The 27,900-nt window shown below is 38.6% G+C and overlaps 2 protein-coding genes across 5 annotated transcripts; both read left to right on the top strand.

The window, feature by feature from the left end:
- The first annotated feature begins 221 nt into the window (after positions 1-221).
- Positions 222-2,233, top strand: LOC139984660 (G-protein coupled receptor moody-like). Its single transcript, XM_071998649.1, has one exon. The coding sequence runs from the start codon at positions 416-418 to the stop codon at positions 1,424-1,426; it is 1,011 nt and encodes a 336-aa protein (XP_071854750.1). The 5' UTR covers positions 222-415; the 3' UTR covers positions 1,427-2,233.
- Positions 2,234-4,417: 2,184 nt separating this feature from the next.
- On the top strand, positions 4,418-27,900 carry LOC139984657 (uncharacterized). Of its 4 annotated transcripts, XM_071998642.1 has the most exons (14): positions 4,418-4,807; positions 6,298-6,411; positions 8,235-8,310; positions 14,281-14,433; positions 15,022-15,111; positions 15,697-15,880; positions 16,457-16,575; positions 17,671-17,881; positions 18,864-19,280; positions 20,141-20,194; positions 22,534-22,996; positions 23,671-23,787; positions 24,371-24,490; positions 25,124-27,900. In XM_071998642.1, the coding sequence occupies exons 1-14, from the start codon at positions 4,576-4,578 to the stop codon at positions 25,540-25,542; spliced, it is 2,769 nt and encodes a 922-aa protein (XP_071854743.1). In that variant the 5' UTR covers positions 4,418-4,575; the 3' UTR covers positions 25,543-27,900. The 4 variants fall into 4 exon arrangements, with proteins under 4 accessions (XP_071854743.1, XP_071854744.1, XP_071854745.1 ...); XM_071998643.1 differs by lacking the exon at positions 20,141-20,194; XM_071998644.1 differs by lacking the exon at positions 24,371-24,490.

The raw sequence follows: 27,900 nt of genomic DNA, 5'->3' as shown, positions 1-27,900 counted from the left end.
CAAAAGTACTCGACCATAACACTGCCAAGGCGGCCGATGTTGTTCCCTATTAGGCCTAAAAGGTTATATTGATGCTCATATTTACATTGGGTGCGGTATGAACTCTCATGTGACACCTACTGTAACTACCAGCATGGTTTTTGTCTGTCCTGAAATGTAAATACAAAACATTTTCGAAACGAGTTCATATAGGTGTGCCATCAAGTGTTGTGCAGCACTTTGCTGCCTAGGACCTATAAACCGCACAGTGAAGGAAGTAAATAACAGACACCGATTGCAATTCATGCCGTATACCACCATAATAGTTGCACTGTGAAATAACACCGTGATTGATTCGCGAAACAGTTCCACATCTTTCTCTAAAAGGCCTTTTCATCATCGACTGAACTAGTCAAATCTGTTGGAAACGAAGAAAATGACGGACCTGGAGGTAACTATCATGTCAACTACAGATTCGCCTGGTTTCGTTTTTGAGGATCCACTGCAGAGAACGATCCTCGCAGTATTCGCTGCGCTGGTCGCGGCTATCGGTATTCCCGGTAATATCCTGGTCATGGTTGCTGTATCCTTCTCCAAAAGGCTACAAACCAAGACAAATGCATTTGTCGTTAATTTGGCGTGTTCGGACTTGACGACATGTCTCGTGCTTCCGTTCCAAGTTGTCGCTTTGTTGAACGATACTTGGCCACTACCAGAGAAGTTCTGCTCTTTTATTGCAGTTGTTGTCTGGGTTGGGCTTGGCAGCAGCATCGTCAATATCGCCTTAATCTCCTTCAACCGTTTCATATTAATAACTAAATCTCGCAGTTACTACGATCACCTATATTCGAAGAGAAATATTATTCTGATGCTGGCTTCCTCGTGGGTCATTCCGATCTTACTGGTTACTGTTCCTCCTTTGTGTGGCCTTGGAGGAATAGGGTACTCCCAGCGGTACAAGATATGTTCAGCTGACTCAACTCACCCTCTGTCTGAGGTTTACTCATTTATCAGCAGTGTTCTCGTAGGGGTTCCATGTTTGATAATAATCGTTACTTGCTACGTGAAAATCTATCGCTTTCTTCGAGCGAAAAATCGCGAGCTTTTCTCGAGTCAGAAAACTGAGCAGGACAACAAAGTCAATGGTCAATCAGTTGCCTTTAAGAGACAAGTGCAAGTGACGAAGAACATGTGTTTGGTGGTATGTTCTTATGTCATCTGCTGCATGCCTTTTGTAATTACCTGTGTCAAAATAGGCAGTTACCCTGCTATCCCTTGGGTATCAGTTTTCCTCGTCGCAAACTGTTGTGTGAATCCAGTCATTTATGGGTTAAAGCATCCTCAATTCAGAGATGTTTTTCGACGTATCTTGTCGTGTAAGCTTGGACTCATTCGAGAGCCATCGACGTTTTTGCAGTCTTTCAGAACAACATCTACGAGCAACTGAGAAATGGTGTTTCAGTTTTGTCACTGGAGTAAATTACATCAACAAGTTATTCCACGGAAACAATATGTTTGACTACCAAACCACAATAGAGGCGTACACAGAAACAAAACATTTAGAAGAAACGTTACTTTATATCCGCAGTCTCACTGGGTCCGTGATTCAATGCACCCTTAAAGAGCTGCTCAAAATTAAATAAAAGAACTATTTTGACTTCACATCAATTCTCATCATCATGTTTCTGGAGATACCGTTCATTAATAAAGTGTATGAAAGTGTTTAACGCAGTTCTAGTGGAAGATCATTATCAAAGACAGATATATAGAGATATCACCCGATTTTTAAGCCGTAGTAACAATTATCACCACAATCCGTGGGATGGTTTCTTGGCCCATGGAGGTACCACCATGCTTGGCCGTGTCAGTAACTTCTTCCAGAAAGTAAATCCTTTATATTGCTCTCTCGGAAAGCTGGCGTCACATTTCTGCCGTGGATCACTTTTAGTTAGTTACACAAAGTTATCAGATTTTATTATCCACTCGCTATTTGAAATTTGTTATATTCCCAAAAAAAATAATCAAATTTAAAACTTTTAGTGAAATGCGTAAAACTGTATTCATTAGTTCAATTTTAAAATTTATAGTAGAACCAACTTTTACTTTGCCGTACTCGTTGCACCGAGTTATTCAATATCACGTTCATTTATGCACTGCAAATTACTTGTTAAATAAAGCATTGAAATGAAACCTGTAAAATATTGGATTGGTATTATGGGGAATTTCAGTTAAATTAGTTGATTTTCGCAATTCATTCTTGTCATGTGTACCGTGTTTATAATTCGGAAGCCATTGTTTTCATCAAGAGCTTGATCTATACTGAAGTCGTCAAACCTCTTTCAACAAATGTACTATTGTTCCTATACAATAAGAAGTTACAGTCACGTGGCAACAGTCGGTTCATGTCCGGGCCACCAAGGTCTGTTTCCGACACTTTGAGCCAACGGATCACGAAGGCCAGTCAAGGAAAATATAGCTGGACAGACACGTGTGCGTGTGTGTGTGTGTGTGTGTGTGTCGGTATAGTTTTTGCTTTATAGCTTTGTGGCAAGTGTAGTATGGGTAGATGAAGACCATATATCAGGTGAACGGTACAAACTCTCTCTGCAGGAGCTCGATCAGACATGCCTCCACCCCCCCCCCCCTCCTTCAAACAGTGCCAGTATGAGTAAAACGATTTAAGCTCAATCTTACACAAGTACCTACACTACATTTACAACATGCTTCGAGTGCTTCAGCATCATATGTTGCTACTCCTTGTTATATATATATATATATATATATATATGATTATATATATATAGCCTATATATACAGCCTATATTTATCCTATACATATATATATCTTATATATAGCCTACATATATATAACCTATAAATATATATATATATATATATTTATATATATATATATATATTTATATATATATATATATTTATATATATATATATATATTTATATATATATATTTATATATATATATATATATATATATATATATATATATATATATATAGCCTATATATGTATATATAGTAGAAAAGATATGGACAACATGTAATTCCTTTATATCCAACATAATATATAGAATAGATACAACTATACATGCTACACAAGTTTTCGGACACCCTGGTCCTTTGTCAGGTGTGAAAAGAGTGATTGAAATCACGTCAGTCTACCGCAAGCTTCCCAGACTGCTCAAAGGGCTTGAACCCGGAAAGAAAAGCCATATTTGATATATAGATATATTGTTACGCTATTAGTCTACTACCCTAGTCTTCTTACCCCTAGTACAATTTGAATGTGACAATGTACACAGAATCACAACTTTTGAGGCAAGCCAAGACGTAACTTAGTAATGAGATGAATGTGTAGCAAGTGGTATGACAGATATATAGGCCGATAATAAATTATTACAGATCAGCACACCAGAAAAAGGCTCCACGAGCAGTCGTCCTATTGGGACTCATCATGAGAAGGTGAAGGGTTGCTATGAGGTGAACGGTTTAGGTTAGTTCCTTTACCAAGATTTTAATTTCATTCATAAGAAGATATATTTAGGAACATGAAAACGACTACACTCAAACTTAATAGACTAACTACCACATTCAAACGCCTGAGCGCTCTCAAGTTCGTTGTATTTGTTATTTTTCATTGAAAGGTATTTCCTGCAGCGAGGGACGATGATACTAATTGGGTCAAAATGTCACCAGAAAAAAAAAATGATATGTCATGTCCGTAATAAAGAAGAAAGTGACCCTTCGGTGATAGAACCTCTTAATGTGACGGGATATAGACATGGTGATTGTATCCTCCTGGGCTATGTACTGTTGCACAATCTTTTATAACAAATAACGTTTTGCGTATTAGCCAAAACTTCCTATGCTCTTTTCAAATTTGTTTATAATTTTCACTGATACGTTTACATATAGTGTTATATTATCGGTGCCCAAAAGCCACAATTCCACATTAAACGCACTTCATGATTCGAACATGGGGGTATACCACCAGCTTTCACCAGTGGTTCATGAAATGTACTTTGAAGTTTCTATATTGTATGTCACATATTTTGGCGCTAACGGCTTGCCTTTACTCAATAACAGAGCTGAAACACGCATGCGTTTGCATGTAGCACGCTATTATAAAGCTTCGGTATAAACTATTTCCTTCGTTATAATATAATCTGTTATCATTTCTAATTATGAAGTCTGGGAATCAAGTCCGCACTCAAATTAGAACATGAGAGGATCGTGTGCTCAAAAATTGATATCGATTTACGAAGCCAATGGTTCATGTTAATTATAACTAACCTCATATTGAAATGCGCCTCTAGCAGGCCTGGACGTCGTGGATGATTTCGTATGAGAAAGCCGAAGCCTAGTTTTTTAATTTTGCGGCATTCGTGTAACTGTTTTACCAATGTGTGATGCATGCAATTTATCGGGCCAACGTATGTACTATGTACTGTCGCACAAACACATACGTACGTTAGAAAAAGTTCTCTAGGCTGGTAAGGTGAGAAAAAACGATTCTCGTGTCCTCACTACTGCTAAGTCATAATTTGTTCGATTTGGCTACTTACGTGACTTATACCGATGGCTGGTACTGGAGCCAATAGCGTCCCCTTGGGTCCTCTCCATCCAGCCTTCCGAGGGCAAAAGTCCGGTGGATCAGGATCTGGATCAGGGGAGAGTATGTTGAATGCTGCGAGGTTGGCAGCGGCACGCGTTACAGCAAATCTAAAGCCTAACCCTAACCTTCAGCCGGTTGAAGTTAAACCCGAAAGGCCGTCTGCTGCTGCCTACCGTCCATTTCCTGACGCAGGAGGTAACAAAGTAGAACGACACATTCACTTCCTTATAATTAAAACCGGCGTAGGCCTAGAAAAAGGATTAATACTAGGATTCACGCTAGAAGTTAGTGCCTACTTAGTGCTAGGGGGCCTAGTATTAGTAACAGTAGTACCGTAGTACAGTAGCTCATACTATACTAGTACAGTAACTAATACTAACTTTACAGGGGATAGGCCTACACAAGGTCCTACATGCTATTTGCTACAGTACAACCAGCCATCAGACTACCAAGACATCGACATTCCTCTGTACACTGTAGTTGAACAAGTTTCGGAAACAAAAGGGACTCGATGTCAGTTTTTATTTTGGACTAGGCTAGCTGTAGATATTTCTTTAAATAGCAATAAATGCCTAGAGTAGTACTATAGCCTAGACTGGATGCTGTGTCATTCCGCCATTGATACATTCAGCCATCGATACATTCCGCCATAGAAAATCTGCTCTCTCCGCCAAAGAAAAAGTGCCATTCCGCCATGGTACTCCGATGAGGGTAAAGCACTTTTGTATGACGGAAAGGGCACATTATTGTGGGTGCACTGTAGGCATATTAACACTGCGTATTGCTTCGCTTCATACTACCTAGGCCCGCAAAACCCACCAAATCGGTCCTTTAAATCAACAATCAGAATCAGTCTTTTTAGTAACAATCAACCTAAATTAATTTGATTTATTCAACCAACTATAGTATATATTTGAAGACAGTGTATCGACTCTTACAAACATACAATTAACTTTCAATCAACATGTACATTAAAGACTATCTATTCCCAATTTTGTCATAACTACTGTACAATTTAGTCTATCCAACAAACCTACACATTTGAAGACGGTGTACCTATCCTTCCACTCAAATCAAAGAAATTTTCACCAATACATTCCTGTGTAAAATCCATTCCTAAAATGTACCTTTCCACCACAGTTTTCGATCCTTTCCGCCATGGCTGAAAGGATCGAAACCTATGGCCAAATGGTCTGGGGGTATGTACCTATGGCGGAATTGCACTGGAACCGCCTAGACTAGGTCCTTCCCAATCCCACACACTTTCTCGTTGTTGGGAGGATTCAAATTTTAAGTTGAAGTTGAAGAAAGCAGTGAATATAGTGAAGACAATGGTTTTAACAAGATTTTGCAAACAGGTTTTGAACAATACCAAACAAGATAACCATCGATCCTGTCACTTGAAGGCCAAATGAAAATACTTTTTTGCCATTTTTAACAAAAAGGGTAGTTAACTATATTTTGTTATACTACAAGACTAGGCCTATAATATATAAAGTCATTAAGGTACACCTTCAAGCCAATAGAGTCCTAACCAGGTTAATGGCCAAGACATTTAGCCCAGGAAGTCGGCACTATTTTGCATTGTTGTTATTTAATTTCAGGAAGTAGACATGTCATTCATGTTTATTAAATTACTTTTACACATAGCTTGAAATAGTAAAAAAGATTAATTCCATTTTCAGATCTAGCTCCAGCAAAGCGTAAGCGACGTAGCCGTTGGGGAGGAGATGAAAAGGCTCCTGTGCCCTCCCTCATTCCATCTGGAATATCAGCAGAACAGGAAAAACAAGTTCTCTGTAAGTAGCAAGTGTCACATGTTTAATCAGTAACTTTTGTACAATTTGTTCTAATTCAATTTATTCTTTCTTATTTGTCCCGTCTGTTCCTGGCCTTGTACCGTAAAGGAAGAAGGTATTGCAAGCTAAGTTAAGTTAAGCAAGTTAGGTCTGTCACATGTACCATGCTGTATCATGTCATGTAATAAGTGGCTTATTTTATTACCAAAAACACATTCTTTTCATGCTGTATTTATTTTGTAACTAAACCATTTATCCCTCACTTTCTACCTTGAAAATTTTGAGGATGAACTATATTACTTGTTTTCATTTCAGCAGTGTTTGTGAGTTCATTCATTGATTTATTTTTGTTGTACACTGATGAACATGTAATTTGCAAGTGTTGACATTTTAACATTTCAACATTTCTTATGATTAACAAATTGTTATTAAGAGTGACTTCATTCCATGAACATTTTGCAAGATATGGTAGCTAAAAAGTATGAGCTATCTAATTGAATTATTGTCATGTCCAAAATAGATATATAGCTCTTCATTAATCTTTCTTATCTGTTACAGCAAAATGAATCAGAAGACAAATCTATATTCTTATAAATGTTACATTAATTATCGTTGGAAAGTTTTCAATTGATATTCATGTTTTTATTCCTAACGTTTACAATAAATGTTACCATTGCTGTCTTTTGGGACCAGTCGTGACACTTTTTCAATTTTGAAAGATGAGATGGTATTCTACAGTACCGTAAGTGAATACAAAATTGGACATTTATGTCATTGTTTTCTGTAGACTGCTAGTGAAGTACGGTGATGTCTCCTGAAATGATAAAACAAAGTGGACAAGTTGAGATATGAGACCCATGATGTATAAGTCATCGTCCTCAATGTTTTAATTTTGTCACAAGGATGATCAAAAATGAAATTGCAAGAAGCTTTGACGTTTGTTTGAGAAACTACTTTACAGCTTGCTGTTAAGTTTTTTCAGAAAATAATTGCTTAGACAATGTTTTTGGCCTTTGAGGGTAATTTCAAGAAGAAGTGCGTCATTGTGATAGTGTGGTTGTATCTCTACTGAAAGACATGACTTGGGGAGGGGGGGGGGGGGACAGTAAGTTTGCTGGTGTTTCTACTGCAGTTCAGAAAATATATTTAAACAATAAGCCATGCAATTTTGAGAGACTAAACTGAAATTCATCTCCATATTTTACTTGAAAAGACACTTGTTCTGAAGTATGCATGGTGAAAATTGTAATCTAACTGATGAATTGCACGATGTGAGAAAACCTGATGCCAACTGAAATGGGGCAAATCATTGTTCTACTGTACTGTATAAATGTTAATGACGGCACCATTTGGATGTTTCTACGAAGTTATATGAACCTATTGATTTAAAGGTATATGTAGTACTTTGCAATAGAAACTGCTACAGCACAATACATCATGGGTAACATTCTTTTCTCTACTTTTAGGTTTTGCCCCCCCACCCACTGTCAACAATTAATTTGCCTATTTCTGTACATGTTTGTGTGTTACTGATTTATTGCACAGTGCTACTTTGCTCTCAGCTGTAATATATATATTGCAGTTTGAGGGCAGTAGGAGATGACATTGCACACACACTGTGTAATTATAGCATGCATACTCAATGGTACTGCAATAACAGTACTTACTTCTGTTATTGTACAGGTAATGTATGTCTCAGCTCAAAATCTAATGTGAAGTCTCATCATTTTATCCCATGAAGAACTCTGAAATATGTATTTGTATGTTAACAGTTTACAACCAGTTTCTCTCTATTCCTTCTTAACCAACCTATTCTTATACAGTGCATCTTAAAGTTGAAGATCTCAGCCGAAAATTGCGAAGTGGTGACCTGGGCATACCCCCAAATCCGGAGGATAGGTTTGTTTACAGTAATGTTAACTCCATTTTTCCCTCTTTTTTTCATTATTATTATTTTTTTGGAATACTTCTCCGTCTACTGGTGTCTTAACTCCCAGGAGAAGAGATAAACCAACCTCTCCAAGTGTGACACAGTAAAATACATTTTATCTGCCACCATGTTGTTATTTTTAAGTTAAATTATTGACGTTTATTTTGAGGGTAGTAAGCTGTAGTTGCATTGCATTGGACCTTTGAAGATTGTTAATCATGGATGTACCTTCAGGCTGTATCCTTTATTCGTGGTAACAATTAATGTTACTATCAGAGATCCCAGTTGTTGCTACCATTTGGCTGCTCCTTAAAAGCAAAGTTAAAATTCTTTCACTTCTTTTCCAAACCATGAAAGATGCTGCCGCGTTTCCTCATTCTTGCTGATATTTGGTTAACCACTTGAGTAACAGGTTATTATTTCCTGTGGTGTATATCTATTCTGCATTGGTGAAATTCAGTATCACTAAGTTATAACAAATCTTACTACTGGATAAGCCAATTTGTTTTAATTTTTCCAGGTTCTCGGAAAGTTCTGAGAGAGCTCATTGGTAGAAATAATGTTCATTTCTATGAAATCAATGAGTTGTCCCCCTCCACCCCCACCCCCCCCCCCTCCCACTCGAACTTCACAGAGCTTTTATATCATAAAATGTGTTTGAAATCAATGAGTTGTCCCCCTCCACCTCCACCCCCTCCCACTCGAACTTCACAGAGCTCATATATCATAAAATGTGTTGAAATCAATGAGTTGTCCCCCTCCACCCCCAACCCCCCCTCACACTCGAACTTCAGGAGCTCTTATATCATAAAAGGTGTTTGAAATCAATGTGTCCCCCCCCCCCTCCCACTCGAACTTCACAGAGTTTGATATCATAAAATGTGTTAATTCTTTCTTGCCTGGAGTTTGGAAAATTTGTCTTGATTTTGTGATGTGCCATCTGGACAATAAAGATAGATAGATAGATATCCTCTAATGGTTCCACTTAGTAATTTAGTACTTTTAGTTCACTTTTCAAAAAATGTAACTGAACTGGTTACCTTACAAGTGGTGTTCTTTTTAGAAGTATAAAACATAGGATGGAAGTACACAGTACAGTAGGTATGCAGTGAGGCATGGAAGTAGGTATGCAGGCAGGAATGGAAGTAGGTATGCACACAGCAATGAAAGTAGGTATGCAGGCAGGAATGGAAGTAGGTATGCAGTGAGGCATGGAAGTAGGTATGCAGTGAGGCATGGAAGTAGGTATGCAGGCAGGAATGGAAGTAGGTATGCAGACAGCAATGAAAGTAGGTATGCAGGCAGGAATGGAAGTAGGTATGCAGGCAGGAATGGAAGTACGTATGCAGGCAGGAATGGAAGTAGGTATGCAGGCAGGAATGGAAGTAGGTATGCAGACAGCAATGAAAGTAGGTATGCAGGCAGGAATGGAAGTAGGTATGCAGGCAGGAATGGAAGTACGTATGCAGGCAGGAATGGAAGTAGGTATGCAGGCAGGAATGAAAGTAGGTATGCAGGCAGGAATGGAAGTAGGTATGCAGGCAGGAATGGAAGTAGGTATGCAGACAGGAATGGAAGTAGGTATGCAGGCAGGAATGGAAGTAGGTATGCAGGCAGGAATGGAAGTGGATATGCAGGCAGGAATGGAAGTAGGTATGCAGGCAGGAATGGAAGTAGGTATGCAGGCAGGAATGAAAGTACTGTAGGTATGCAGGCAGGAATGGAAGTAGGTGTTCAGGCTGGAATTTAATCTTACCAGTAGTTACACAGAATCACTATCACGATATTTCCTTCTGTTTGAGCATTGATATAACATTTGTTACACTGTATATACCTATCAGATACCCTGTGACATTCATGAGCAACACCCTTTAGGGTGGTGTGTCATGATAGACCAGCTGTTGATATCATTAATAACTGAATGGTTAAGTAGTAATCATGGAGTTTGGTTGGATCTCAGATCACAAGAGAAGATATAGGCATTCTCAATGAGTAGTTTAACATTGTCAAATGGTGGTTCTGTTAATAGAAAATTGAAGTTTTTGTCTTGGCATGGTTCCCACACTTTTAATGTGAATGCTTGCTCAGGCCTGTTATATAACCTTTTCTTTTCATTCTTTTCCTTTGTCCTTTCATGTTTAAAACGTAAATCCACCAATTATTAATTTTGTTGGAGAAAAGAGAGAAATAATAGCTAGAAAAGAATTTCAAGCAGTGAGTGTCTCAGGAATACTCCATGTTTTGTGCTCTACCAACTGAAAAGACTACACCTTTCTCTCACCTCTGTTCCCCACCACCACCCAATTGTATTCCCCATGTGCCCGGTACAAAAGCAAAAGTAGAGAGTTGTTGAACAGAGATTTAATTAAAAGCAAGGGACTGAATATCCCAGACTGGTAGAGTATTGGGAAGGAAGGGACTGAATATCCCAGACTGGTAGAGTATTGGGAAGGAAGGGACTGAATATCCCAGACTGGTAGAGTATTGGGAAGGAAGGGACTGAATATCCCAGACTGGTAGAGTATTGGGAAGGAAGGGACTGAATATCCCAGACTGGTAGAGTATTGGGAAGGAAGGGACTGAATATCCCAGACTGGTAGAGTATTGGGCTAGTTTTCCCTAAGTTACTGATTTGATTCTCATTTTTACCAATCATTTCTTGGCTGTTTGAAAGTTTTTCCCCCCGAATTAAATTTTACATCTATCATTTAAATAACACAAATGGACAAAAAAGGGAAAGTGTAAAGGTGGTTTGAAACTTCATTTCTGAACAACCAAAGATTTTGTTTAAATGTCTTCATTTTAAAATGATTCACCTGTATCAACTGTGAAGTACTATTCCAAAGCCAGTGTTAAGCAGTGATTATTAAATCCTGTCAAATACTGCACAGCACTTCTGACCTAAATTTCTGACAGTCTCTCCTGTTAACAATCTCTTCATTTTCACAGCTTTGTTAACCAATTTTTGCCCTTACCAATCAAATATGTTTACTTCTACAGCAGTACAGCACTACTGTGTTAAGGATGTCATTTTCGTTTGCCTTTTTTGGGGGACGTATTTGAGAGTATACATGTTAACATTGAGTGGTAATGGAAGACTTGAATAACGTATACTGTAGTAAATTGTTGCCAATCTACATGGTAGTGTGTTGCCAATCTACATAGTAGTATTGGAAAATTACTTGTGAACCATATGGCACAGATTCACAAGTTACAGAGAGTCCCAAGTCAATGAGCCGTATGGTCCAACAGGGCAAGAGATTTGAGTGATCCCTGTCCCACCCCTCTACTGGCCCTCCCAATGTCTCCTTGTCATCTGCAACCAAAACTAGACATAATTTCATTTAATTTCATCCTTTTGAAGCAGCTTCTTGATATTAGTAATAATTATTATTATTATTAAGTAATAATATCTGTGATTTTGTACAGGTGTGATCATCACCATCACTAATGACATTATAAATCCTCTTTGTGACAAAATGTTTGAAGAGACAAACCGCAAAATGACTTACTCCCTTAGTAACCTTCAGTTATGGAAATGTTATGAAATTTTTAAACATTGGAATATGATAATGCAGCTATAACTTCATTACTTGAAAGGAAATTCAGACAGTGATTATTGGGTCAGTATTGGCCCAATATTTTAACATGGTAAAAATGAATTATGCGTCTCTTCTAATTGTTCACAGATATTGAGGAGTCTTCAGTTATACAATTTAATGTCTCAGCCAAGCAGAACGGCTTTAATGGTCATAATAAATTTGTACTTGTTGAAGTTTGAACATGAGTGGCCATTCTTTCATTTTCTACCATATTCTCGGACAATACTTATAACCTTTAGACCAAGGGCGTAGGAACCGGGGGGCTAGGGGGCGCTAGCCCCCCAGTGAAAAATGTGGAGGGGCGGAAGTATCATTCCGCCCCCCCCGCTTCGCAAGTCAGAAAACCCCTTTTTCATTTCCAAATGAGAAAAAATATCTCATTTGGAGCACCAAAATGCATCTAAGGCCTGGTGAAAATACAAAATTAAGTTTACAAAATGGAGTGGGTGTTGAAGTGTGCTATATTGCACCAAATTGCATCTGAGGCTACCTGGAAATGCAAAAAATTCCAAAGGGGAGGGGGACACCCTCTCCCCTTAGACCCCTCCCCCAGGCCGGCCATCAGTCTTCAGCCCCCCCACTCAAAAGTACCTTCCTACGCCACTGCTTTAGACGGAACAACATTGTTATACTGTAGGACTGAACTATCAAGAACCAAATGATGAATTAAATTTTGGAAGTAGGCTTCAGAATTAGGGTGTATCTTGAAGTATATCTATTGGAGTAGGGTTTCTCTTTACTTTTGTCAACACATGTGATTATTAATGAGTATGTCACATGTGATTATTAATGAGTATGTCACATGTGATTATTAATGAGTATGTCCCATGAGATTATTAATAAGTATGTTCCATGCTAATAAGTATGTCCCATGTGATTATTAATAAGTATGTTCCATGTTAATGAGTATGTCCCATGTGATTATTAATGAGTATGTCACATGTGATTATTAATGAGTATGTCACATGTGATTATTAATGAGTATGTCCCATGTGATTATTAATAAGTATGTTCCATGTTAATAAGTATGTCCCATGTGATTATTAATAAGTATGTTCCATGTTAATGAGTATGTCCCATGTGATTATTAATGAGTATGTCACATGTGATTATTAATGAGTATGTCACATGTGATTATTAATGAGTATGTCCCATGTGATTATTAATAAGTATGTCCCATGTTAATAAGTATGTCCCATGTGATTATTAATGAGTTACTGTATGATTGTATGTATACTGTACTCATGTATAGATCAGTTACATTACAAAGGTAACTCTGTGCCTATAGTGTGTTGTCTTTATTCTTAGGGTATGTTTATAACGCATGTGTCTTGCACATACAGGATTTGTTCTCTCCACCATGTAGGTCATAACCTGTTTATTTATTGCTCCTACAGCTTTCCATGGTAGACAGTTAACCAAAACTTAATATTTCTCTTTCATTTTTTCCCCTTTCTGTTACAACATATTGTATGTGTCAAGTTAAAAAATTCTGATTCTATCATAAAGTTGAAAAGGTCATCTTCATTTCTCACCTAATATGCTAGAAAATAAAAATAATGGTCACGACGTGCTTCAACTACATGAAGCATCTCTGCCACTTTCATTGCCTGAGAATATTGAGGAGTGCCGGAACCTAAAGTACTTTTGAACATGTTTAGCTTGCTGGAATTTGGAAGCAATACGGATGACTTTAAAAAGTGTGACATGGAAAGTGAAAATGTTATTACATGGGCCAGGTTGCTGAGAACAAATCAGACAAAAACATCCATAAAAGTTCTTTATGATTCAGTTTGGTTTTCTTTGTGATGTTCAGTGTTCTGTAATCAAATTATATTTCATTTAAAGGTTTAGTTCACTATGGTATTGATTTTATTAAATTACATCAATTTATAACCCCTGCCTGCCCCTCACAGTTTTGCAATAAACTGCAATAGTGCCCCAGTTTGAACCATTCTCCGTTGTTTATTTGTGATGGTGATCTACAAAATGTCAACATTTGGTCTTGCCACTTGAGCCGTCTACAGTTCCCCATCTGACATGGCAACACAAATTATTTAAACTTTCAAATACTGCTACAAATGAGGCTGAGATCTGACATTAAAGTAAAACCTATGGGCCTTTTAATATACTCCACATGAAAAAATGATAAATATTCAGTCTATCAATTTTGTAAAAAGGTATTCAGAAGTGGAACATATATTTTTATCATATTGATGATACGTGTAAACCCCTCCTTCCCCCCCCCCCGGTCTCCTACCCCTGCATACAATGTTTACTAGGATGATGCTAGCATTCCTAAATTTTTACAAGGTCTCTCTGCATATTCCCTGACAGGTCTCCATCTCCAGAACCAATCTATGATCATAATGGCAAGCGTCTGAACACGAGAGAATACCGCACCCGGAAGAGACTTGAAGAAGAGCGCCACAATGCTGTGCAAGATGCACTGACCCTGAACCAAGACTACAAGCCTCCAGCAGATTACAAGTAGGACCATTGTCAAATGAGACACAAACCCTTTCATCTTTATTATTAGACTGTTTGACTGAGATATCTGTCATGAACAACTTCTCCCCCCCCCCCCCCACCCCTATATCTCACCCTATCCAGGAGACACAAACCCTGTGACAAACTATTTGCCTGTTCCTAATTAGTGCAATATTAAACTGTTCATGTCCAATCCAGAGAGACCTGTGTCCCCCATTGATTTCATTTGATGTTTTACACTTTCATATGCAAACCATTTCTCATATATATAACTGTCAATCATGACACTACCCAGGTTGTGTTAAATCCAAACCCCCAAATCAGCTTTTTAATTTTGTTGAAAGAAAGCCTGAGCATGAATCCTTTTCCTGTGTGTAAGTTGGTAAATTGGACAGCAAAATTTGTTCCCTTCAGACTTTTATGGCCTTTCATGATCAGTATTGATTTTTGATTAAAACTCTTTGAGATGGAGGCTAACAGGTTGGTCATCTTAGATGTGACATAGTAGCAAATATAAAATGCTTATTTCTTTTTGCTGGGGCTTTACTGATTGCGATATTGTTGTCTGTTCCTTCTGTGATTTGATAGGCCTCCAGTCCAGAAAATAAGTGATCGGGTGATGATTCCACAAGATGACCATCCCCATATCAACTTTGTCGGACTTCTGATTGGGCCAAGGTGAGAACAGGTTTTGGTGAGGTTACTCTAGAAGCAGGTTGCATTCTGTAAGGCGACTGTTATGAAAGATACAACTTTTTAAAGAACTGTAAGAGTGAGCAGTCCATGACTGCTCTTACCAACCTGGTTATATATACTTGTTCATGTACAGTATATTATTAAACTGTGAATGAATGTATGAAAGTATTGAATGATATGACCGCACAAAATGACTGCAATAGCAGTGTACAGTTTGGCTTCTGTACAAAATGACAATAAGCACTGTTTATCTGTTCTTCTGATCTCTAGGTACTGTATGACCTAACAAAACTAGAACAGTGTTCTGTAAGTTGTATGACCTAATTAAATAAAATGATGCACTGTACGGTTGTCTCTTGCAGAGAATATAGCCTTACATAGCCTGCTAACTGTTCTATAAGACTGTTCTAGTCATGCACAGTACTAAGGAAAAGTTATTGTAAGGATGCTGTTATCGAAGACTTATTTCAACTTTCAAATGTGTAAAAGAACATTGGATTAAATTTCACACTTGGTATGTGGATCCACCTTATTACATATAAATATATAAAACTTTTATCTCCTTAGGGGCAACACACTAAAGAAGCTGGAGAAGGACACAGGTACCAAGATCATGATTAGGGGTAAAGGATCTATAAAAGAGGGTAAAGTGGGGCGAAAAGATGGCCAGCCTCTCCCTGGTGAAGATGAACCTCTCCATGCCCTGGTAACGGCTAGTAATGCTGAAAGTGTCAAGAAGGCCGTTGATCAGGTACGGGGCTATAATTTAGGCTTTATTCTTAAGTTTAGCATATTTGTTTCAGTTATTAATGGGCATGGAATATGTTACATCCAAAAAGTGTGAACTTCTTATGACAATGCTAATAATTCATTTTGATACATCAAATTCTCGTTTTACCGATTTTTGGTTAAGAATAGCCGTAAACTGAACCTACCCCCCCCTCTTCCTCCTCCTCTTCTTCCTCCTCCTCCTCCTCCTCCTCCTCCTCCTCCTCCTCCTCCTCCTCTTCCTCCTCCTCCTCCTCTTCCTCCTCCTCCTCCTCCCTCCTCTTCCTCCTCCTCCTTCCAACCTGTAAGCGCTGCTTCTCAACCATTTCAGACCTGTTAACCAGTAGTTACTTCAGTACCATGTACCTGTTAGTTCTGGTTCAGTCCTCTTTATAAATTGTGATACTGCTGATAAATCTTCATTCCCACAATCCAAAAGAACCTGCTGAGGCCATGACCTCTGGTCACTTTTAACTGGCATTTGTGTTGTGAAGGTTGACCCCACTGACAACCGTAATACCAAGTTGCTTGAAGAAGCTTTGTTCATTCCCTTTAACAGATCACTCAGACCATCAAGGAAGGTATCGAGCAGCCAGAGGGCCAAAATGATCTCCGACGTAAACAACTGAGGGAGCTGGCAAAGCTTAATGGTACATTGAGAGAAGAAGATATGCTTAGGTAAGTCTAACAACACCAGGAAGGAGGAGTACTATAATCAGTGTTGGTGCTAGGATGATAAAACGGGGGAATTCCCCCAGTCAATTTATTGTTTTGAGGGGGGTGGATTTTCAGAACAATATTTTCTTGCATGGGAAGCGGGGGGGACTTTTTCATGATGTAAGTAGTCAGCTGATGTGCCTGTACAGAGATTTGTCACACATATAGTACATACAGTGCAGTACACATGGTCGACCATTGGGACAAATATACACTGTGCAGTGCTGCACTAACGAAGCCAGTGTTTTCTTTTTGGAAAGATTTGACCAACCACATTACTCCTAACAAAAATCAACAAAGCTTTATTATATCTGGCTCGTTATTGGCATATTTTGTAACTACAGTAATGGTGCAAGCTGAGGGAAGTACCAGGAAATGTTGCAAGAAATTTCCCTCAAAAGAAAATATTTCTTGGGACCCTCTAGATAAATTGCAGGCATCCTGCAATCGGGGATCCTAATGCAAACACTTAATGTGAAGTGACAAACTTCGATGTTGTATGAAGATGAAGTTTTAAAGTTTTCTTCTGGGCCATAAATTCTCCCTGTGGAACTTTGCACTACGTTAATGCTTTGCATTAGCAACTTGCCCGTTCTTTTGATTGATGGTCCAATAATTGGCCATCATGAAAGTAAACAAAAAGAGAATCTACAGAGGGAAGTTATTGGAAAAGCATCTACTCAAAATCAAAAATATGTTGATGAAACCAAAAGATCCAACTTTCCTATTAATGGTTGGTAAAAGTATTATACCGTGTACTTACAACCATTTCCCTGACCCTTATTATTAAAGACATCAGAACAAACATAGTATTTGTGGAATGGAGGTGGATTCATGTGCTTGTATATATAAATACTGCCACCAGTTTGAGTACAGATGCAGGTGTAGTCCAATATCATTGCCAGATTGTTCATGTGCTTGTGATATGATATTACTACAGCGTTATACTATCCTATATAAACTACTTCTGTAATACAACCTGCTGTCATGTAAAGTTCTTTTCTTGGTGTTTTATTTCTATGATTCCTTCAAATGTCTTCCTTGTGCCTCTTGCAGATGTTCCAACTGTGGTGCTACAGATCATCGGACCTGGCAGTGTTCCGAGAAGCAGAATATCACCAGTAATGTCATGTGTGGCATTTGTGGTGCAGCGGGCCATTTGACAGCTGATTGTAGGGAGAAGGCTAACATAAACACACCGTTAACCGGTCAACCTGCAGCTCCACCTGCAGGTGGAAACCTTGAACGAGCTAAGATGGACTCTGAGGTATGGATGCCTGAGTGTGACATATTTGTTTCCATGGAGCATTTTTTATTACATGCAAAAAGAATCCATGAGCTGGTGATGGCATGTGTGTGTGTGTGTATGTATGTGTATGGCCAAAACATGAAACAATGTTAGCAAGCTTGAGTAACAACTTAAGCTTTGGTGACTGTGATAGTGGTAGGTGCTAATAATGCATACTAACTTAACAGTAATGTTTGTTGATGGTCAAAGGTCATCAATGGTCATACCTGATAACCTTGCAGACATGCTAACTGAACAAGTTCCTTGAGATCAGCAGTCGTCAAAATGTGAATTTCTTGTAATCAGCAAGGACAGCTGTTGATGTGTTATAGCTTTCTAGTAGTTTTGATGGCGTTCGGAGAGGTCATCAGTGGTGAAAGGAGGTTAGTTGAAAAAGTCCAGCTTTGATGAATCTCAGAGTGGGTATGTAGGTGCCTCCTGATGTATTCTAATTTGATATTGCCTTGAACAGAAGTCAAAGGTCATTTGAGGTCTGCAGTGGTCAAAATGTAACTACACTTATAGTAGCTGAAAGCCTGGGGCAGGCTACATTAAGTCTTACTGTATGTGCCAAGATTATATTGGGTGAACAATATGACAGATCTAATATATTCCTCCAAGATGGCACTCAGATGATATGTTTTAACTATGAGCTCCATTTCTTTGACGTATAGCATTTCTGTGCCAATATGTGTCACAAAATTTGACCTTTGTTTTTTTAAACAGCTGTGATGTTATTCCTCTTTAAGTAATGACCCTGTTGTCATCAATGTTAAGAAGGGTAATACCTTAGCAATGGTCAAGTAATCTGGAATTCTTTGTTGATTTTCTGGTTCTTGACTTAAGCACATTTACCTCAGTTACTTTTGTAATCAGGTGATTTACATTTTATACAACTATAATACAAGGAAGCTCGATAATCTCACCTTACATTAATAGCTCTCATCTTCCTATCTCACAGTATATGTCATTTATGGCTGAACTTGGTGAGGGCCCTCCTCAGGCTAACAGGCAAAACAACCAACCACCACCACCAAAGCCAACAATTACTACAGGTCCCCCGCAAGGGACTCCCCAACCCCTGATGCCAGCATCTCAAAATGGAAGGGCGCCCCCACCTCTCTTGGACAGTGCAGGGAACAATCGTGGACCAAGCAGCATGGGCCCTGGCAAGGACAGAGACGATCGGATGCCTTTCGATAGACAGGATTCCTTTGGTAGGAATTCAATGGGCAATAACAGAGGGCCTGGTGGACCCTCAGGAGATAGAGGAGCTTACAACAACAACAATTTCCGGGGCAATCCTCCGTCATTTGACAATTTTCAGGGTGGATCCCAATTTGGAGATGGACCAAGATTTAATCGGCCACGTCCATTGGTATGTTGAAACTTAAAAGCTTCCACCCCACAGTATCAAGAGATGAAATTTAACAGGTGCTTGAGGGATTCTTATCATTCATTTTGCCTTTTTTGAGTTGTTGATCTTGATAAAATTTTCAGTGCTGGATTCACTGCTAAAATCCCAGTTAATGTACAATATTCAGTTGGTTGTTCCACTGTCATCTAAACATGAAGTAAAAGTTCATTATTTTGGTATTTTCCAATATTTGTTGATGTGATTACAAAACACTTGCAGAAGTGGTCTGGGCCATGAAAAGTTAAGAATTGGGTGGATTCAGTCATTTCATTTGCGAAAATAAATCCAATAAGGTGAGTTAACTTGATCAATTGCAAATCTAACTTTGTGAAATATCACTAGGTTAGGAAACATTACCAACTAAAGGTAAAAAAAACTGCTTTAGTCACCCGATAAGGACTGATCGAGATACAGTCCATTGATCTTGAATTATGAAATGGAAAAGGAGAAACCAAGAATATTGAAAGAGCACATGTCATAATGACATCACAGACCACTGAATGTGTTGCACGCTGTGCTGGTATGTTTGGTATCCTTCGGTGTTAGATGAGGGCACGAATAAATAATAAACTAAGAGGCAGAGGGCAAACAAGAGACGTGTGTTATCATGCTCTATGTACTATATTCTAATCTTCAAATCTGTCCATGATCGTCCAACACTGTCTATAGAGTTGATTACAGAAAGGTGGCGGTATACTACTTTACATCTTTACTACATTACATCTCTCCCTTGCTTTGAAAGTGAATTGTCCTTTAAGGTTTTCTGAAAGAGAACGGCCCTTTTAAGTTTTGTTTTGAAGTTTTGATTTACTTTAATTCAGAAAAGAGTCCAGAACTTCGTATTTTCTCAGCGCTATCAAGATAGAAACGAAGAAGTAAGTGAAATATCTTCGGTCAAAGCTTGAATCAATTAGGAGGGTATTGCACTAATGTCAAGTAAATCTTAGAGTCTGATCCTGGTCAAAAGATAAACAAATTGGTTTCTGTCAAATGAGATGAAAAATTAATTTCAGTAAAATTGCTGCAAAAAAGTATACAAACTTGTAGTGTAACGGTAAAAACGATAAAAAAACACTGGTCCTACACGCAGGAGATGGTGAAAAAACACAGAGTAAGACAACAATGTTAAAATGTGAATATACAAAGCACAGCAATATATAACAGGCTTATATTAGCGCTTATAAGGATGCAGAAATGTAGTTAACATACTGTTCTGCTTCGCGAGTCAGTTTGTGTTTATTGTCTAGTGTGAGGTTGGGGTATGGGTGACGTGACAAATAATCATTATTAAATCATTATTAAATATTAACATTAACAGTTTGTTATCGGTGATTAACGTGAAATTTGATCCTAAAAGATACAATCAGAAATGTTCACATCCCCATACAGTTGCGAGACCTCCACCTTCTGCCTGCAAGTAGTGTTGTTCTACGGGAGTTAGGGTGCGACTAGCGTATGCGATAACGCATTGTGATGTCATTTCCCTTCTGTGATAGGATTGCGCTTATTCCAACCGGACTGGCATCTTCAGCTAGCTCGGTTCGCTTTCTGGGGTCAAATAAAGCCATAACTTTGTTGCTTGTTTGGTGAGCTTTCAGTTGCTCGAACGCTGTTTGATGTCGCCCTGTCCATGACCATTTGGTATATTTGTGGGTTAGCTCGCGGATTGGTTGGGCGAGTGTTGTGAAGTCTGGAATGAAGCAGGAACAGTAGTTTACCACGCAGAGAAAACTGTGAGCATCCGTCACGTTCTTAGGCAGAGATGTATTCTGTATGGACACTACTTTCTTTGGGTCTGCAGAGATCCTTGCTGGGAAAACAAGTAACCATAAATCTCCAAAGTATACTTGTGAAAGGTACACTTGTCCTTGTTGATAGTAAGGTTGTGTTCACTTAAATGTTTGATCACCGATTCCAAAGTTTTGTTGTCGCTTTGTGACACTATGTGGTCGCTAAAATTGATTACGCCAGGAATACCGTGTAGAGCTTGTTGAATCATATTTTGGAATATTTCGCCTGCGTTTATATATGGTCTTAAACCAACATGTGTATGAAAGGTTGTGATAAATCTAGACACTATATCTAGCTCGATTTGGTGATATCCAGCAGTGAGGTCAAGTTTAGATAAGATCGTGGCACCATTGATATCATGAATGAGGTCGTCCATCGTTGGCGTGATATGACATGGAGAGGGATACAGTACGACCGTAGGGTTGCACAAAACAGTGTCATCTATTTGCAACTTGAGCTTGATATAATCCTTCAGCTTCCCGATTCCTTTGCAAATTTTTTGGACATTTGTCAAGTAGTTCGGGGACAAGTTCTCTCAAAGTCAATGTTTGTTTGGTGCGAAAAATATTTTGATATGGGCATCTTTGGTTATTAAAATGCCATAGCCACTTACCCCATCATGGTCCAACCTTGGCACATTTAACGTCATACCAAAATAAAAGAACATGCGATGTTTGCTCACTGAAGAAGTTGTAAAGGAACTGTTAACGAACTTAATATCTGACAGGAAGGTTTGTTGAATCCCATCCTTGTCACCGTGGTGATATCTTTTGGTGTTAGATAAGGGCATGTATATAGAATGAACAAAGAGTCAGAGAACAAACAATAGAAGTGTGTTATCATGCTCTACGTACTATATTCTAATCTTCAAATCTGTCTGTGATAGTCAAACACTGTCTATAGAGTTGATTACAGAAAGGTGGCGGTATACTACTTAACATCTTTACTACATTACAATATGTAAGGTTATTGACAAGCAATATCTGGAGTTAGTTACAAGGTATTGAGGTTGAGTTATCAAATATATATTGTGGATTATTTACATAAATTGATTGAAATCTTTGGGTCATAATACTTACACAGATGTTCCAAGTCACATGATAAAAATGGTCAAACTAAATTATACAGGAACTATAAGACTAGAGATAGGAGAGTCCTGCAGGCACATCTGTTATGTTGAAATGTCCTATTGCAAAGACAATGTAGACCTACTTAATCAAGTCTATAAACTCAACACATTTCATGCCATTCAGTGAATTCATTGTTTCAGCTGAAATATGGCTGGAAAAAGCATTTCGCTGATAGTGTAGTGTTCAGTGGGTCGCATAAATAGGAAGCTTTTGGTCTGCAGGTCAAACTTTGCCCATCTGTGTGAGTGAAAATGTCTATCCTGTTATCATTATTTCAACTTTTCATTTTTCAGATGAGTCAGAGTCCGTATTCATGGAGGAGGGAAAGAGATGAAGATAGAGGGGGTCATTTTGGTGGACCACCTCCTAGACGGCCACCCTTTGGTAGACGGGGACCTGGTGGGTCTGATTTACCACCACCACCACCACGTGGTATGGGGGGACCTGGAGGACCCATGAACCCCAGAGGTCCACCACCCCCAGGCCCCGGTGGAGGAATTCCTCCATTAATGCAGTCTCCACCCCCAAACATGGGACCACCTAACAACATGGGACCACCTAACAACATGGGACCACCTAACAACATGGGTCAGCCTCGACCTCCAATGCCACACTTAGGTTACATGGGTGCGCCACCATCTGGTGCTCCAATGATGAACGTTCCACCCTGGAGCAATGCAGCCATGCCACCAGTAGCCCCATCATCGCAGGGATTGCTAGCAACACCTGGGACTGCTCAGACTGCCAGCTCAACAGGTTTGTAAACTCTATTCATTATGATATGTAAACTGAAGTTTAAATACACCAGCTGGAACATTTTCAAAGTTATCTATCCCCCCTATCACAGAGGTTATCAATTAAGTTTCTACTAATGCCAATTGAAAGTAAGAGAGACCTAGATCCAGTACAGTGCAGGCTATACCAGATTAGGCGCTTAATACTATGGCCATCCCATCTGACTACTGCAAGATAGTAGGTCAAATGTTCTTCCATGTGTCCTGTATATTTGAGAACCCATTCTTATGACATCTAGTAGAAGTTGCTTTCTGATGCTGATATTGTGGTTACACTCTGATTATTTTTACCACTTAACAATGTTTGGGAGGATATTTGCAATGATATGAAAATTTAGGGATCAGGGTATTGTTCTAAGTGGGCATATTGCAACAAATATGAATAGCATTTTTTGTGCCCACAGAACCATATTATTTCCGTCTTTTAATTATTAAATTTAATTGATAAACTGCAAAACTGCTACAGATTTATGAACACTAAGTTGTAGTCCTGGAATCGTACAACGGCAAAACCTGAACAAGACTAAAGTCATGAGCCAGGGGAAGCTTTAAATTAAGTCACTGTCCATTCATTAATTCATTTAAACTTCAAACATTAATTCAAGCATTCATTTATTCCTGTTTTTATTTGATCAGCTCAACCTGTTCCTCCCCCACCAAGTCACGTGGCTCAGCCTCCCCCTCCTCCACCCTCCAGTGACCCCAATCCCCCGGCCCTGCCACCAGGAGGTCAGATGTATAATACTCAGACTAGTAAGTAGTGAACAGAAGACGTCTTAAAACTGTAATTTTGTCTAAGTTTAAAACTTGCATTGACAGAGGGATCCCCTCTCATCTAAAGATGATAACCCATCACCAAACAATCTGAAACAAACTCCTTTTCCATTTGTTTGTTTAGTAAGTACAGACACTAAATGAACAAGTAACGGAACCCAACATACCTTGGGGGTTGGGGAATTTTTCTCCTAAAAAAATGTTTTAAAATTAGATAAAGAGTTCCAAATGAAATAAAGGTCTGTTCAGTTTTAACACAGTAGTGGTTTAAAACTGGACTTTTACCTGAATCTACATTTGACATGAATGTTTTTGCTTGAGGGGTGAAACTTTTGCAAAACTTTTAAATTTGGAAATTAAATCAAGTGTCATTAAAAAATTAATGTTTTGGATCACTGCCGCCCTGTAGCCAAGTTGTTTGCTTCCCCCACCCCCCCATCCCCAGGAGGCTTATTAAGTCTGACAGAGGATGTTTCTTAGGTTTGTGGTTAAGCATGAGACCTAAATCAGTTTCCTGTCACTCCATCAGTACATCGAAAACGAAATCTTAAATTTTACGCAGATGCTGGTAACGTGTCCGCGAGTTCTGGTGGTGTCTCAGTGCCCACTCAGGCTCCATGGCAACAGCTGCAGCAGTCAGTGTCCATGGCAACCAGTCTTGGTACTTCTGTAGCACCTACAGGTACCTGCATGAATAACTTGATGTATTCTCATTCATGTTATAGCATACCGTGTTGCATATTATATGGGGATGAAAGGTGTTATTATATCTCACCAACGTTGGCATGCCTGGCAGAGACATTGAGAGCCAGGTTAAGTCCCACCGTTTGTGTCACTGGGCCCCTCCCCTTTTTTGTACTCTTATTATATCCCATATGTTCCTGGCCCCTCCCAGTCCCAGGGCTTAATCCCCCCCCCAACCATCACTGCATACTTGATGTGTTAGCTCGATCATTTTGGTTGACTTTGGTACTATGTTGTCTACCCATAATGCCTTGTTTCATCAAAGAGTTAAGATCTTTTGGTTTCTTTATCTTTAAATGTTATGTTACCTGCTTGTCTCTTTGACTTACTGGCTTCATTGATAAATGTCTGCTGGCATTTGTATGTTACTTTGTTCTACTTATAGGGAATCATATTGCAAAGATGTAAAGCAGTTTGTGTAAACCAAGAACCATAGTATTTTCTATTAGACAACAAGTTGGAGCCTTCCAAACTACTTTACAAACTCTGAACTCTATTATTCCCTGGTTACTCTTGTGGTTACTCTTGTGGCTCTCATCACATACAAGGGTTTTCTCATTGCTCTTCACAGCTGCTCCAGCTGCACCTCTGTTTCCATGGCAACAAGCAGCAGCTGCCTTGGCAGCCCTGCAGCAGTCGTCCAGCAGTGGATCTTCTTCCTCTACAGCTACAGCCACCACCACCTCCTCCTCAAATGTACCAGCAGCCAACCCTGCACCAGTTCCCCAGAATCAACCATTGATGGGTGGCGGTATGATGGGTATGTCCGGACAGATGCCCCAGTGGCCTAACATGATGATGCATCCTTCCATGGGTATGGGTATGGTACCCAGTATGCCGCAAATGATGATGCCCCAACAGCAGCAGCATCCCATGGTGCAGCAGGCTCCCACTTCCACAGCGACTTTCCAACCTCCACCGCCACCAATTGACAGTAATCAGATGGCATCCTTGATCAATGCACCACCCCCTCCCCCTCCTCCTCCTTAATCTGTGACAGAGATTAATTTGTTGAATTCTTGGGATTGGTGATAGTGTAGAGAGGAGAAGTGTCGTGGAATAGAAATTAGAGGTGGGAACTACTGGTGTAGAAGGGTGAATTGGTAGGAACTGTACCGGTGTAGAAGGGTCAGTTGGTATATGTATTTACAACACTGACAGCAGAGACTACCAGTTTAGTTGTAGCAGTTAATGAAGTGGTGTAAAATCTGACAGTTATGAGGTGGTGGGAGGTGTAGGAGGACAGCTCAGCAGAATCTTAAGAAGGTTACAACTTTTTTATCATATTGTGTATGTAATGTTTTTTATGTAACTGATAACTGTTACTCAATGAGTAAGTATATTGTGGTTGGGTATGACTGGGTGTGCTTACTGTGAAACTTGACTAATTAGGTTAACTCAAGTATGTTATAATGTCACTGGACTCACAACAGTGACTCAACTACTATCATTTGGTTTAAGTAGACTGTTTTTGCTAACTTGGTTCCAATGTGGAATAAATTGAATGATTACAGAAAGCTTTCCGATCATGGTAATTCAACAAGTATTTGGAATAGTTTGACTGACAGGTCACTCTTACTTAACGAAGATGTGATACTGTTGTATAGCTTATGACAGTAACTAAGATATGGCCATGCGATACCGTTGGCCATGTGATGGCCATATGATACCGTTGTATAGCTGATGACAGTAACTAAGATATGGCCATGCGTTTTGAGCTGGGCCAGTATTGTGTCAAATGATATCGCCAGAAAAACTGTGTGTTTTTTCATTTGAACATCTGTTATTTACACCTAGTACATCTAAAATACATAAAAATATACATTTTCTTGCAGGAAATTAACTAAGGATTCCAAAACTGGACTTAAAAATAGCATAGATTGGAATCCTGAGACGTTATTGAACCGATTGTACCTGAAAAATCTCAAATAAATATTGAAACTTTGTAGCAAGAAAACAAAGTTTGGTGCACCCCACATATGTAACAGATGTATTATTGAATTCTTCTCAGTCAGAGCTTTATATATATATATATACATATATATATATATATATATATATACATTATTCATAACACAAGTCTAAAAAGAATAGATTAAGAAACTTATAAACAGAATCTTTCAACAAAAATACCATTTTTTAAGTGATAAACCATGGTAACAAATGACTGCTATGACGTTAGTAAAATAAAAAGATTTCATAATAAAATTTACTAGTTACATGAATATATGGAAAAATGTAAATGAACCACCTGCACTCTGACAGTGCAACCGTAAATAATTGTGAATATGAATATATTAACATTATGCTGTGCTGCATAATAGGCCAGCTACAATATATAAGTCACAATAAACACATGATCTTCTTAATCAAGTGTGTACAGGTTATCATGTTTCTTAATAAGATCTATATCATAGTACAGGACACATTCCTATTGTACAATATCCTTTTCTGTGATTTCTTGTTATGAAGCATACCATCCCTTGTATATATTTGATAGTTCCAATAACTCTTAAATTAAGATACCAAATTAACAAAAAAAAATACAGGTTGAATATTAATTGAGAAAATGAAATGAATGTCTCCAAATTTATGGAGCAAATGTAACACATCCACCTATTTACTGGCTCAGTTCATAATGTATGACCATATCTTATATCATCACTGATCATGATTAACTCAACAAACATGTTAGGTAAGACCGATGATGTTAATTGGTTTAGTATGAGTGCAACCTCACAGTCAATGAAGGTTGCGAGATAATATGTAGTGCATTAAGTGAATGCTCCAAGAAGTCAGTCCTTTAGTTGGTTTGTGTCCTTGTTACAAGCTACAAATCCACTTCCTGGTAGCACTTGTGAAAGTTGAATTAATATAATGTGATGCATGATAGGAGATAAGAACAATGGATAGGTAATTAACAGAGATGAAAGTACTGTTGATTGTGCTGTTCAATGGAGCCGGCTATAGTTTACAGGTGATCTTAGCATGAAGTGTGATCAGTAATGATCTTTCAATATAACCTTAAGTTGCTTAAACCCATGAATTCTTTTTTTGCAAATGAGCCCACAATATTGAAGAGTGATAACGTTGAAAAAAAAATGTCCCAGAAGGGGGGAAAGCTCTCTGAAAGTTTGTAGAACACTTGTGGAAGGTTGAGGAGCATGTGACAATCAGTTACCGTCTGATAAAACAAACTTAAATGCCACATTTTAACAATTTTGCCGGGAACCGGAATAAAGTTTATCTTTTGAATTTTTCTTTTTTCTTTTCTCCTGCTGTAAATAATGTTAGTGTTATTTCTTTTTTTGTGGAATAATGACAAATATGAAGAGAAGGAGAAATCCA

This window comes from Apostichopus japonicus, chromosome 17 (assembly GCF_037975245.1).
Source record: "Apostichopus japonicus isolate 1M-3 chromosome 17, ASM3797524v1, whole genome shotgun sequence".
Lineage (NCBI taxonomy): Eukaryota > Metazoa > Echinodermata > Holothuroidea > Aspidochirotida > Stichopodidae > Apostichopus > Apostichopus japonicus.
This window is presented reverse-complemented; position numbering and strand designations above follow the sequence as displayed.

What these genes read in the sequence shown, in the direction of transcription:
- LOC139984660 (XM_071998649.1), top strand. Translation starts at nt 416, where the DNA reads ATGACGGACCTGGAGGTAACTATCATGTCAACTACAGATTCGCCTGGT.
- LOC139984657 (XM_071998642.1), top strand. Translation starts at nt 4,576, where the DNA reads ATGGCTGGTACTGGAGCCAATAGCGTCCCCTTGGGTCCTCTCCATCCA. An exon ending in AAGCCTCCAGCAGATTACAA is followed by an intron (nt 14,434 to 15,021) that starts GTAGGACCATTG and finishes GTGATTTGATAG; the next exon opens with GCCTCCAGTCCAGAAAATAA. An exon ending in GATGTATAATACTCAGACTA is followed by an intron (nt 23,788 to 24,370) that starts GTAAGTAGTGAA and finishes AATTTTACGCAG; the next exon opens with ATGCTGGTAACGTGTCCGCG.